At 38.4% G+C, this 14,131-nt stretch overlaps 1 protein-coding gene across 8 annotated transcripts in view; it reads left to right on the top strand.

Moving 5' to 3' along the window:
* Positions 1-13,807, top strand: part of FERMT2 (FERM domain containing kindlin 2) — an 80,121-nt gene extending 66,314 nt beyond the window's left edge. For 4 of the 8 annotated variants that reach the window (XM_045201321.3, XM_045201320.3, XM_045201319.3 and 1 more), the window contains 7 exons: positions 7,134-7,240; positions 7,397-7,618; positions 9,566-9,589; positions 10,120-10,140; positions 10,742-10,866; positions 11,193-11,334; positions 12,528-13,807. In XM_045201321.3, the coding sequence (XP_045057256.1) occupies positions 7,134-7,240; positions 7,397-7,618; positions 9,566-9,589; positions 10,120-10,140; positions 10,742-10,866; positions 11,193-11,334; positions 12,528-12,701 (815 nt within the window). In that variant the 3' untranslated portion in view covers positions 12,702-13,807. The remainder of the gene's footprint in view (positions 1-7,133; positions 7,241-7,396; positions 7,619-9,565; positions 9,590-10,119; positions 10,141-10,741; positions 10,867-11,192; positions 11,335-12,527) is intronic. The other 4 variants (XM_045201322.3, XM_045201325.3, XM_045201324.3 and 1 more) reach the window with 2 other exon arrangements.
* Positions 13,808-14,131: the final 324 nt, after the last annotated feature.

Raw genomic sequence — 14,131 nt, 5'->3', positions numbered from 1 at the left:
ACTAAACATCATAGCTTTGCTTAGCCTACCTTACATGTGCTCTGAACACAATGCCCCCTTCTCCTCCTGGCCCTCCCAAAACTGACAACACAGTGCACTGTAGAGCCCCGTCTGTTTGCCCCAGTGATCGTGTGGCTGACTGGGGGCTGCAGCATGCCCAGCATCGCAGCAGGTGGGCTGCTTATCGCTAGCTTGGGGAAGATCAAAATTCAGACGCGAAGTACAGTTTCTATTGAATACATATCACTTTCACACCATCGTAAAGTCAGGAAATTATAAGTTGAGCCATTGTAAGCTGGGGACCCGTCTGTAAACCTTGGCACCCGGCATGCTCAGTAAAGGAGGCAGTAGATTGGCTTTTCACTGTTCCATACTCTCTTCACTGTGGCTTCCCTTACAGCAAAGGCTAGTAAACTAAAAATACAGTTTTCAGACTCATTTCTAGATTCTAGTCAGATGCATCCACATGAGACTTGAATTCCCAACTGAGTTAAAGGGTTGGAGAGGCAGAACTGAGAAAGGAGTGGGGTTCTTCCAGGCTCTGGAGCTATAGCTGTGGTGGCAGTCTCCTGCGTTCCAGCTACTCGATTGTACTGAAGGTTGTACCTCCCCGGTAGGCCAGTTGTGAAGTGGTGTTTAGGGAGTAATTCCTTCAGCCCAGCCCACCTCCTTTGGGTTACATTTTACGTGTACATTTATTACTATTTATAAAACAATTTGGACAAAGAAAAAGGTCCCCTGGCTTCTGGCCAAGATGGAGGCGTAGGTAGACACACTGTGCCTCCTTGCACAACCAAAAGAAGGACAACAACAATTTAAAAACAAAAAACAACCAGAACTGACAGAAAAATCGAACTGCATGGAAGTCCAACAGCCAAGGAGATAAAGAAGAAACATTCATCCAGACCGGTAGGAGGGGTGGAGACAGGCAACCTTGCGGAAAGGACTCGTGGCAAGGTGGTGGCTGGCGGACCCCACAGCCCCACATTCACGCATAAACTAGGAGGAACGGCAGCGGAGTGAAGCAGACTGCGAAACCCAGGGCTCCAGCTCGGGGAAATAAAGCCTCAAACCTCTGATTGAAAACACGCATGGGGGTTGAGGTGGCAGCAGGAGAAACTCCCAGCCTCACAGGAGAGGTCCTTGGAGAGACCCACAGGAGCCTAGAGCATGCACAAGCCCACTCACTCGGGAACCAGCACCAAAGGGGCCCAGTTTGATTGTGGGTAGGGGAGGGAGTGACTGAAATCTGGCAGAGAGTGGAGCAACCGCCATTGGTCCCTCTCGGCCCCTCCCCCACACACAGCAACCAGCGTTACCTTGCCCCGGGGAACACCTAAGCCTTCGCCCCTTTATGCAACATGCATGCCAAGACAAAAAAAAAATGGCCTAAATGAAAGAACAGATCAAAGCTCCAGAAAAAATACAACTAAGCAATGAAGAGATAGCCAACCTATCAGATGCACAGTTCAAAACACTGGTAATCAAAAAGTTCACAGAATTGGTTGAATTTGTTCGAAAACTAGATGAAAAAATGAAGGCTATTGCTAAGAGAGACAAAGGAAAATGTATAGGGAACCAATAGTGATGGGAAGGAAACTGGAACTAAAATCAACGGTGTGGACCAGAAGGAAGAAAGAAATATCCAACCAGAACAGATGAAGAAACAAGAATTCAAAAAAATGAGGAGAGGCTTAGGAACCTCCAGGACATCTTGAAACATTCCAACATCCAAATTATAGGAGTGCCAGAAGGAGAAGAGGAAGAACAAAAAATTGAAAACTTATATGAACAAATAATGAAGGAGAACTTCACTAATAAGACTGTCAGCTGATTTCTCCAAAGAGACCTTACAGGCAGGAAGGGGCTGGCAAGAAGTATTCAAAGTCATGAAAGGCAAGGACCTGCATCCAAGATTACTGTATCCAGCAAAGCTATCATTTAGAATGAAAGGGCAAATAAAGTGCTTCCCAGATAAGGTCAAGTTAAAGGAGTTCATCATCACCAAGCCCTTATTATAGGAAATGTTAAAGGGATTTATCTAAGAGAAAGAAGATTAAAAATATGAACAGTAAAAAACAGCCACACCTAAAACAAAAACAAAAGCAAACTAAGCAAACAACTAGAACAGGAACAGAACCACAGAAATGGAGATCACATGAAGGGTTATCGACAGGGGAGTGGGAGTGGGAGAGGGGGGAAAGGTACAGAGAATAAGAAGCATAAATGGTAGGTAGAAAATAGACAGGTGGAGGGTAAGAATAGTGTAGGGAATGTAGAAGCCAATACATAAACTATAGGGGGGGGAATGTGGGAGGCAGGGGATGAACAGGATGGAGTGGAGTGAAGCGGGGGAAATGGGACAACTGTAATAGCATAATCAATAAATATATTTTTTTTAAAAAGAAAAAGATCTAACTCATTTCACAAAAATTATTCCCAAAATAATTTCACCTATCACATAAAATGCAGAGGTATTTTTCCTGATTTTTTTTTTCATAGTACATTGCACATTAGGGTATTTTTAGTGTATTTCCAAAAAATTTCCAAATCTCTGCTTTATCTGCCTAGTAGTCATTTGAACTGTTGTTTTATAGTTATACACATTGTGAAAAATAGAAAACCTCTGTTCTGGGGAGAAGATAGCTGTGTTCAAGTGTTGGAATTCTGTAATTTTCCTAAAACTTTTAATTAGTCTCACTGTCTTTCTCAGTCACAAGAGTGTAACTTTGGGTATCTACCAGTATTTGTTACTCAGAGTCTGTTTTAGCTTTCTTCTTGCTTACCTCCTAAACTGCCCAGGATCAGCTCAGATTAACCACTCCTAAGAGACTAGATCTGTCTTTTGGCATCTGTCCTTGATTTAATAGGGACAGAATGACTGAGAAGTCAAGTGCTGGTGTGGAGAACAACTCTACAAGGTGTTCTCATTCCACCTCTCCTGAGTCCTCCCAAAGGAGCACTTTGCTGGCACATCACACTGAGAAAGGTAAACACTAGCTTAAAAATCAAATGGCCAAGTTTCTGCCCTGCCACTAAACAAGCCCTGTGATTTTGGAAAAACAGTCCATTTGGACCTCAGTATCTTCCTCTGAGACATGAATCTGTTGGACTAGATGCTATAAGGCCCTTGAGAGATTTAAATGCAAAGTTCTGAAAAAATTCAGTTTAGCCAATGCAATTGAACTCCAGTGCCACAAACTACTAGGTACTACAGACATGAGCAAAAGCAAATAATAGTCTCAGCCCTCAAGATGTTTAGAGCATGTTGGGAAGATAAACAATTACAATTTAGGCAATAATAGTACTTTCCAAAGTCAATAATGGGCCACAGGAGCAAGGGAGTAATGGTGCTATATCATTCAGTCTTCAGTAATGGTGGAGAGAATTAGGGGAGACTGCATAGGGGAAATGCTGTTGGACTCAGGATCCAAAAGAGAAAGCTGAGATCTGGGACAGGAAGGAGAGTTGATAAAAGAGCCTTCCAGGTAGAGCCTGGTGTACAAAAATGCCTGGAGAAAAGCATCAGCAACCACAAAGGGTTCAGTGCTGCTGGAATGCAGAATTTAATCAGAAGGATGAATACTTCCTTAATAGTGGTTGAATATGGTTCCTGCTAACTTGAAAGGATAGCAGAGGATGTTGGCAAGAATTAGTGGATAAAAATGTTGATAATTTTCTAAACTGGCAGCAATAAAGTGCCACCAAAAAACTTTTAATGTGAAAATGACAACCCATCAAGTTTATATTGGCCACAGTTTGGAGGAGTAATTTCAGATAATGATAGGGATCCAAATTAAGGTTATCAATATGGATGAAGAAAGGGTATAAATTCAGTAAATAAGAGGAGGATCAGTCAGTAGACTGATTAATTTGGATGGGGCTAGAGGAAAAGGACTTGTTTCTGGCTTGTGCAGTTAGGTGCATAGGGTGTTTCTGAGACTGGGAATAGACAAGGGCTGAGTTTGGGTAGAAAGATGAGTTTAATTTTGGGATATTTTAAATTTGAGATACTTGTGGGATATCTATCTGGAGATACCATTTGTAGGCCATTGGATCATGGGAGAGATCAGTGCTACAGATACTGATACAGTAGCACTAAGCATTAATGGCAAATGTAGCCATTGGAATGGTTGTCTGTTATGTGAGAAAGCTAAGAACAGAACCCTGCAGAAGATTCATGTTTAAGAGACAGAGCATATTAGAGGAAGAAAAACTTGTAAAAGAAACAAAAAAAAGGTATGTAGGAAGATATGAAAATTGTATATGATGGAAGCTAAGAGAAGAAGTTATTTCAAAAAGCACAGAATAACTCAGCATCGAATGCTACAGAATAGTCCCCTGGCTGGTGTGGCTCAGTGGATTGAGTGCTGGCCTGTGAACTAAAAGGTCGCTGATTCAATACTGGTTGAGGCACATGCCTGGACTGTGAACCAGGTCTCCAGCTGTGGGCATGTGAGAGGCAAGTGATTGATGTTTCTCCCCTTCTCTTTCTCCCTCCTTTCCCCTCTCTGTGAAAAAATAAGTAAATCTTTTAAAAAAGTTACCTAGTTCTTCATGTTAAAAAAAACCCAGAAAGCTACAGAAAAGTAAGATAAAGATTGTTAAGCCTCCACAGGATTTAGCCACATCGAGGTAGTCAGTGGCCTTGATTAAGAACGGATTCAGCAGATTTCAGGGACATTTTGAGTGAGAGTCAAAAGTACAGTTATTGAGAAGTAAATAGGAAACAAAAACAGCTTTTTAATGGACCATGTCTATGACAAGGAAGGAGGACAGAGGTCAGTAACAAGACAGAGGTATGAAGAGGAGAGGCATTTTGTGGTTTAAGATGGGAGCCAGTCAGTGAAGTTAAATGCTGATGGAAAGGTCACAGTAGAAAGAAGCCCTTCTGGGAGAGGGAGAGGATCTCTGTGATGGGGAGCAAGGTTCCTGGGATGGTGGAACACTCGATGCATTTAGAGAGGGATGCCTTAGCAGGAGATACGCCTCTGCACTGTGTGGAAGCAAGGGCAGCGAGATTTATCTGGTATCGTGGCAGGAAACTCGGGATATTTCATTTCTGGTGGCCCTTCACGTACCTGGAAAAATAGGTGAGGTTGTGGCCTGAGAAGAATTGAAGTAAACATTTTTTGGGAATGTCTGTATACTCAGGGCTGCAGGTGTCAAGGGCCAGGTTGAGGCTAGGATCCCTGAATTTCTAATGAAACCTGTCTCTGCTCAGTTTTGTGATTTTTTTCCCCCCCTCCCTTCTTTCAGTGCTCAACAGCCTGAGTATAGGCACGTAAAAGACAGAGGGTTGCATTGAACCAGGGTTTAAGGTTTTGCTAAGTGTGTTTGATGGAAAGGCAGTAAGTTTAGGGAACTGAAGGTGCTATCTGGTGAATGGGGTCCAGACTGGACTGGGGAGGAAGTTGAGGGGTCACAGGATAGCATCCCTCAAAGAGTATGAAGAGAGTTAAGATTGAAGATTGTGATCCAAATGGGCTGGCTGTTTGCATTGAACAGTTCGGAGAAATAGTAACTGGGCTACAAGGAAGTCCAGCATCTTGCCATGGAGGTGTGGGACTGAGGTGGCACAGAGTGAGTATTGTCTGAGGTGTGGCCCAGTAAGTGCCTCTTTGCCTACACTAGCACCTGAGTCACCACTCCCTTTATTGCTCCCTTTTCAATTTTCTTGGCATTTTACTTTTTAAAAGGCCTAATTAATGGAATTTTTCATAAGATGTTTATCTTCAAACATCTTTGTTTTAACTTTGCATGTTAACACATTGCCACAGAACTTCCTCAGAGTTTCTAATACTTGTACAGAGGGAGTTAAATGCTGTAGCTATTTATATGTAGTAAATATTTTTAAAAAGTAAAGACGGGGAGAAAGTACTCCAAATGTTAGGAGTTGCTTCTGGAGAGGCGTGGAGTATCCCGTTTTTCTAAAATGGTGTTTCTATGTGAAGGAAAAAATGACAGTTTTAACATTTGTTCTTCTGTGGTAGACATAGAGAGGTTATTTTTTCTTTGTACCAAGAGAAGTAGCTCCAGTGCAAAGAGCAAAGCAGTGGCAAGCCCTGCTCCCAGTTCACATTTTTCATCATAGAGCCTCCTGGATGATCTTAAGACACATTGAGGGTGACATGAACTAAGTATAAACAGTTGGAATACCCTTCAGCGAGCTTTGACATGTACATTATCTTATTTATCCTTATTGCATGCCTGTGGGTAGAGTTTAAGGTTTGGAAATTTTGGTTTAGCAATGTTAAATAAATTGGGCATAATTATTAAGTGGTAGGGAAAAGTCTGGAACCCAAATCTGTCTGATGGCAAAGCTCTTCTCCATTTTATTATCCTGGTTACTGCATAAACCATTGCCTGATTATATAACTGGGTATATGCTCAATAAATCTGTGTTTTCTTCTGGAAAGCTACCAGCTAATGCCTTCTTTTTTAAAAAAAAAAAAAAGATTTTATTTATTTATTTTTACAGAGAGGGGAAGGGAGAGAGAAAGAGAGGGAAAGAAACATCAGTTGGCTGCCTCTTACAGGCCCCCAACCCAGGCATGTGCTCTGACTAGGAATTGAACCAGTGACCTTTTGGTTCACAGGCTGGCACTCAGCACACTGAGCCATACCAGCTAATGCTTAACAGAGTTGATTACAGAGCTCTGAAGACGCTCCCTTATAGGACTCTTGCAAACTAGCTAATCCTCCTCACACACTTTTTTAAGGCATAATAAAAGCCATTTATTCTAACCAAAACACACAAGTTAGAATTTGATTAATAGAAAGATATTTTTAAATCCTTATACACTTAGAAACGTAAAAATCCCAAATAACTTAAGAGTCAAAGATCTGAATAATATTAAAGCAGTACATTTCAAAACTTGTTGGGGCGCAAGTTGTGGTTTTGGTAATGTCTTTTTAACAGGACCCTTTCCTTCACTTAGTCAAGTTTTGTGAATTGCAAGGGCCACAGCCTCTGTGCCATTAGTCACCTCTCCTCTCCAGTAGATCTCTCTGACCCTTTGCTCCCCACCAAACAAAATTCCTGGGCATAAAGAAAATGAGGCATCTCTTTATTGGCTTGGGATTTCTTAAAAGTAAATTTGTCTATTTTAACAATTGATTTTTTATTACAGGATGTGAAGTCACTCCAGATGTAAACATTTCAGGCCAAAAATTTAACATTAAACTCCTGATTCCAGTTGCAGAGGGCATGAATGAAATCTGGCTTCGCTGTGACAATGTAAGTTTTCCAGTTAAAAGTAGACCTCAGATGTGGGGGAGGGGTAAACTTCAGTTTTCTTTAATCCCTTAGGGAATTAAGACAGTCATCCTTATATTTTATACTCAAAGACCCATCATGTGATTCAGTTCATACCTCAGTGTTTCTTTTCAACAGGAAAAACAGTATGCCCACTGGATGGCAGCCTGCAGATTAGCCTCCAAGGGCAAGACCATGGCGGACAGTTCCTACAACCTAGAAGTTCAGAATATTCTTTCCTTTCTGAAGATGCAGCATTTAAACCCAGATCCTCAGTTAATACCAGAGCAGATCACAACTGATATAAATCCTGAATGTTTGGTGTCCCCTCGCTATCTAAAAAAGTACAAGAACAAGCAGGTACTTGACTCACTGTATTTCATCTACTATTTTTTGTGGGTTTATTTTACAATTTTGTACACATTTTAAATTTAGGTTCCTCCCTTTAAAACTTTTTAGTCTTAATTCATAGTCTTAATTTCATATCAGGTGATTCGAATGTAAAATCAGAAATAATATCCTTCAGTCAGTTTAAATCGGCCATTTATTTAAAAAAAAAAACCTTTATCATTTTAATAGGATAGATAATGAAGTAGAATAGTTGGGAGTATATTTATTCTAAACAACTTGAGTAAAACCATTCTGTTAACAGGATATTCATTCAGGGAGTTAAATGTGGTCTTAATGCTTTGTGTTCCTTCACTCATACAGTTTTATTCACTTGCCCAAAAAATCTATATTGACTCTCCTTGCGGTTGAAATGCACTTTTCCAGCTTTGGAAATAAATTTTGCAAAGGTAGATATAGCCTACATTTTAACATTATCTTTTCTTAACATTTAACAGTCAAAACCTAACCAAGATATGCATAATATGACAAAATTTGGTAAATTCTCATTGAAATTCACTGCTTTTGTTCACTCTGTTTAGAATTCCTTTCCTGGACATTAATACTATAAAAGGATAGCTATGTAGGAAAATGGTTCTTCGGTACAACATAAAAGGTTTTTTGCAGGGGAATTTCACTTGGATAACCCCGGGTATCGGCTACACAAAACATCCTGCCATAAAAGGAAAAGGCTTCAGTTTGGGGGGTGGGGCGGAGAGAAGACCTTTAAAATAAATATTATATTTTCATCTAGTTTCATTTTGATCTTTAAATATTAGTTTTAAAACATTGAAAAGGCCCAGTGAAATACCCAGGACACTTAGTAATCCTTAACTTTAGATATAATGCTTATCATATGAGTCTGACATCACTTAACTAGAAGTTTAAAGTGTTCAGAATCAATCACCAAGTAGTGGTGTTTAAGTTTCTGAGGCTGTGTAAGCTGCATGGAAATTATTTACCCCGCTGTCACACAATGTGGGAGTAGTAAGGAATGAAGGAAATGCTGCCCTGGGGGGCTTTGTGGAATGTAGATTGTAAGTTAAAAAGCAAAGTGAATCAAATACTAATTTATTTAGTTTTATTCTTAGTAATTTCATTTAAAGATTTGGAAAAAAAAAGAATTCATATGCCTTCAAAGGCAATGAATAAATTCAAATCTTAGCAATCTTTCACTATCAAGTGTCAGGAAAAAAAATATTAAACTATAACTGTGGAAACAGCTAAATGTTGGTTTAGCTGTCATAGAAAGTTCAGAAACTTTCAAAGTGGTAGTTTTCACTTTACAGAGTTCTCAACTAAATTGTTAACTGAACGTTCGCTTGAGGACAAAGACGGGGAATGTTTGCCCGTCCTGAACTGGCAGGATGGCAGCAGGTGTGTGGTCCGTGGGGACTGTCTGCCACAGCGATGTCTCATCAAATGCACATTCTTTTTTAATCCTCCTTTCCCTAATTAGATTTACAGATCTTCCCAGAAGGTAGACTCCTTGTCCTCACACCTAGTAATTGCGGACTGGGGAGAGTTCAGTTGCTGTTGTGTGTCAGGTGCTGTACTGGTTGTTGGCCACAGTGCGCAGTAATTGTTACCTGCGGAACCCAGTGGCACATTCAGGAGTCCATCAGGAAGGTGTGCAGGCCTGGGGCCGTTTGTCCCTGCCAGGGCATGAGTGCATTGTTTTCCTTTGGGGTCCATCGGTACAGCTTTTGTCATATTTAAATCTACTTGAATTCCTCCAAGCTCCATCTTAAACTAATTAAACTTGCTATGGACATCTTCATGAATATGACCCCCAAACTGGATTTTACATTTTAAAGAGTTGTTCCATGTTAATCTGTTAATCCAAATTGAAATGGACTAGTATGTTTATAGCCACCAGTCCTAGTGTAGTATATGGCATCTCTCTATTTTCCCTTCCAGGAAAAAGGATGCAAAAAACAGATGGTAATTAAGGGGTTTGCTTTTCTTGTATAATTAAAAGAAACAGTATGGTCATTGCACTTATTTTATGCCTTCAACCTATTTCTGAAAAGCAGTGCATGAATCGTATTTATCTGACTCAATCTGAGATAATATTGAAGGCTTTTAAATATTAAATTTGACTTTGCTACTAAAATAATTAGCTTTACCCTAATCAGAAAGAACTGGTACATGAAGGGGAAAGGGGGTATTTGCTCTTTTTATTTCCTCCCTCAAGGTTCTACCCTTAATTTGAGTAACATTTAACAATCTAAAACGATGTGGAGTGTTTTCTGAATATTCTAAATGGAAATAATCACTGCTTCCTCATTTTCATTTTCATGCTTGCATTTACTTTGCTTGGTTTCCACCTGAAGTAATTTTTTGCATGGTTTTTGGCTGGAATTTTGGTTTGCAGGTTACCACAACTTTTTCTTTGCTTCATTGCCATTTTTTTCTGATTGCCTTTTTTTTCTTTCTGCTTCCTTTTCTTTTCCTCGCATTGCCATCTGCAGCCAGGCTATATAAGAGATTTGGTAAGTTCTCCATATTTACCAAAAAAGAAAGGAGATAAATAAAACATTTTAAAGCCCTAGCTACAATCTCCTCTCACGGATTAATTTCCTTCCACTCCTTGTGGGAGTAGCCTTCCCAAAGTGAGTATAATTTAAATTAAAATTTAACTTTTCTAATGATTCCCTTAGAAAAATTTTAAAATTATTATGGTAATAAATATTTCTGCTAGAAACTTATTTTCTAGGTCCTCATTTTGATCATATATATCGTGGTGCTAAATTTAAAACATACCATGTATATGAGGATTAGAACATGCTGTTTTATAATAGCAGTATCATAGATGAGTGTACTTGAAATATGTGGCAAGAATGGCAGCTGTGTACTCCCAATAGTACTTTTTGTTTCTTGATATATGGAAACTGAAATTAAGAAATACATAAAGGTTTATTTTGAGAGGTCATTTTACTAAAATTCCCAAATGTAACTTTCTAATTCCAACTCTTGCAACATATGATTTGGGGGTGGGACATATAACTCAATTTTTCAATCTTTTGTCTTGAGTCTACCATGAAAGAATAATGTATCTTGGTAAAAATGATGTTGCTGTTCAATCATATTTAGATAACAGCAAGAATTTTGGAGGCCCATCAGAATGTAGCTCAGATGAGCCTAATTGAGGCCAAGATGAGATTTATTCAAGCTTGGCAGTCCTTACCAGAATTCGGCATCACACACTTTATTGCAAGGTCAGTGCAATATTAAGTACCTATATGTAAACCTTAATCTGTGCCTTACTCCTTAATCTACTTCATGTAATTAAAAATTAAACATTTAAAGCTACTAATTGAGACCCATTAACCTATTTCACAGTAATACTTAAAGATTGTTGGAAAGTATTTTCTATACATTAAAAATTCAAAATGAATGCATTTCTATTTTTACTTGTACGAGTAAGACTAGCACTTTCTTTTAGAGCTAAAGAGCACATCTCTTAAAGAAAAAATAGACCAACATGTCCCCCCACCCCTAAGATGTTTTTAAACATTTATTTACTATGTTTTTAATGCTACAGGTTCCAAGGGGGCAAAAAAGAAGAACTTATTGGAATTGCATACAACAGACTGATCAGGATGGACGCCAGCACAGGAGACGCAATCAAAACATGGCGTTTCAGTAACATGAAACAGTGGAATGTAAACTGGGAAATAAAAATGGTAAGCTGTAGCAATATTACTTGAATGCTGTTAAAAATTAGTAAATTAAGAATCAAAATCCCTATAAATTCTGAAGATTATTTGTACCATTACCTCTTAAAGTATAAAACATGGTTAGGTACTCATTTCCTACTTAGAAATTCTAAGTATTAGAATTACTAAAATTCTAAGAACAGCCCTGGCGGGGTGGCTCTGTTGTTGGAGCGTTGTCCTGATGGCCAAAGTCGCATCCCTGGTCAGAGCAAGTACAAGAATCAACCAGTGAATGCATAGCTGGGTGGGACAGCAAATCAGTCTGTCTCTCCTCCTTCTCTCCCTCCCTCTCTCCCTCTAAAATCAATTGACAAAAAATCCCTTAACTTAAAAAAAAAAAAATGTAAGAACATAATGATATACTTAGCATATTGTTGTTTTTCAATAATAGATAAATCCCTTTCACTCACAGTAACAGCTCCTATTTGTTGAATGCCTACTTCGTGCCAGGCATGATAGTAGATGTTTTACATTTGAACCCTACTTCTAAACCTGACCACAGCTGTGTGAGGTAGATGGATTACCCCTACTCTACAAATGAGGACACTGAAATGTAGAGGCCTAAGGGCTGTCGTCGTCCAAGGTCACACACATAGTAACAGAATTGATTCAAACTGAGATGTTTAAGGCTCTAAAGCCTGACGCTACTGCTTATCATGCTGCCCGTAGCCTTGGAGTACATGAATATCATTTAAAATAAACAGTCTTACTAATTACTCATGTGTTTTAAGATCACTAGGTTTGTTGTATCAATTCCTGTTACTTCATTAGAATCTCGTATTTCTGAAATATTTAAACATGATACCTAAAGGTTAAATATCTAAAGCAAGTAGTAAATTAAACACAGGAAGTAGGTTTTCTCCCAGGACTTGAGGAGGAATATTCTCATTAATTGAATCACCAGAGACCATTTGGGAACTTAATGACCTAAACCTCTTGTCTTCCTTTTTAGAACAAGAAAACTAAAAACGAGTGGGGGAGGGGCTGGTAATTTTGACTTTTCTTTTGGACTTGAGCTTTATTAGATTTAGGATTAAAAAAGAATATTTGAGGATCAAGTATTTTGTGATTGGGCAGAATTTAAATAGCACTGCAGCTTCGCTTGGACCCACCCATCTGGAGTTTTCCTGGGACTTAACAGTTTTCTGTCTTTGTTCCAGGTCACTGTAGAGTTCGCAGATGAAGTACGATTGTCCTTCATTTGTACTGAAGTAGACTGCAAAGTGGTTCATGAATTCATTGGTGGCTACATATTTCTCTCAACACGGGCAAAAGACCAAAATGAGAGTTTAGATGAAGAGATGTTCTATAAACTTACCAGTGGTTGGGTGTGAATAGAAGTACTGTGTAATGAAACTCCATGGCCATAACAATATTTAACTTTAAAAGCTGTTGTGTCTTATATGCTGCTTAATAAAGTAAGCTTGAAATTCATCATTTTATCATGAAAACTTTTTTGCCTTACCAGACCAGTTAATATGTGCACTAACAAGCACGACTATTACTCTGCTATTACGATACAGTATATGAACTTGAATGTGGCGCACATTCCTTAGGGCCAAGATTTGAAAACTGAAGTAGTGGGCAAATCAGGGATAAGAAATCACTGATTTAAGATAGCCAAACTAAGAAACTCAAGCCATCTATTTTATAGCTATCCAGGGCTTAAACTATATGAAGTCTATTTATCATGTTTAATGCATGTATTTTAATGTATGTTTAATTTGACCTTGTGTTTTTAAATACATCCTACTTAACTCTGGTAGACATTTGAACCCCCACCCCAATAAATATGGCCTACAAAAGATGCCTCAATGTTTAATAATGTAATTGTTTTAACCTTGAAGGAAAATTCTGTTAGTCTGTTACACTTGGTTTATTTGTTTTTGTCCTTGAATAAGCATGTATGTATATTGTCTTGTATTTTTATTTTTACACTATATTGTATTACAACACTTAGTATTCACCAGCATATTCACTGTCTGCCTAAAATATGCAACTTTTGCATTACAGTATGAAGTAAAGGTCTATGAAGTATGCATTTTGTGTAACTAATGTACAAACACAAATTTTATAAAATTGTACAGTTTTTAAAGAAATTACTCACAACTAGCAAACAGCCTAAATACGTAGCATCTTTACATTAATTAAATGCTTTTAAATCTATAATTAATGTGCAGTTTTAATATCTGCTAAATTAAGAATGACTTCAGTTTAGTTGTGATTTGCCACAATGTCCTTAACTCTACTGCCTGGATTGGCCATCTTCTAGTCTCTTGCGCTGTTACAATCTGCATTGGTGCTAGTCAAAAACTTCCTAGCTCACACAGCCCATAAGGGTGCCAGGGAGGGGTGGATTACCAGTATTGTCCAATAATCCATGGTTTAAAGACTGTATAAATGCATTTTATTTTAAATAAAAGCAGAATCTTTATTTAATGTTTCTCTACGTACTTCTTGTTTTTATGGTTTACATAGCATTAACTTCGTAGAAATGAACTTTTGCCTTCTGGAAGTGCTTTGCCTACATCTTGTGTTACGAGAAACAATTTTCTATTCTAAAATGTTATAAGATAGTGGGCTGGCCAAATAATTTGTTTGGTTTTTTCCGTGAGAAGACTCTAGTAGGGCTTACTTGTCTTTAACTTAATTTGAAACAATTTTGTTACTGTATTGTGATATCTGTCATATCAGCTTGCATTTTTAAAAAATTATCAAAATCAGTGAATTTTCGTGTAGCCATTTTAATATTGAAGGTGGAGGA

Source organism: Desmodus rotundus, chromosome 7, assembly GCF_022682495.2.
Source record: "Desmodus rotundus isolate HL8 chromosome 7, HLdesRot8A.1, whole genome shotgun sequence".
NCBI classification, from domain to species: Eukaryota; Metazoa; Chordata; class Mammalia; order Chiroptera; family Phyllostomidae; genus Desmodus; species Desmodus rotundus.
The sequence above is the reverse complement of the archived record's forward strand: the minus strand, read 5'-3'. Positions and strand labels throughout refer to the sequence as shown.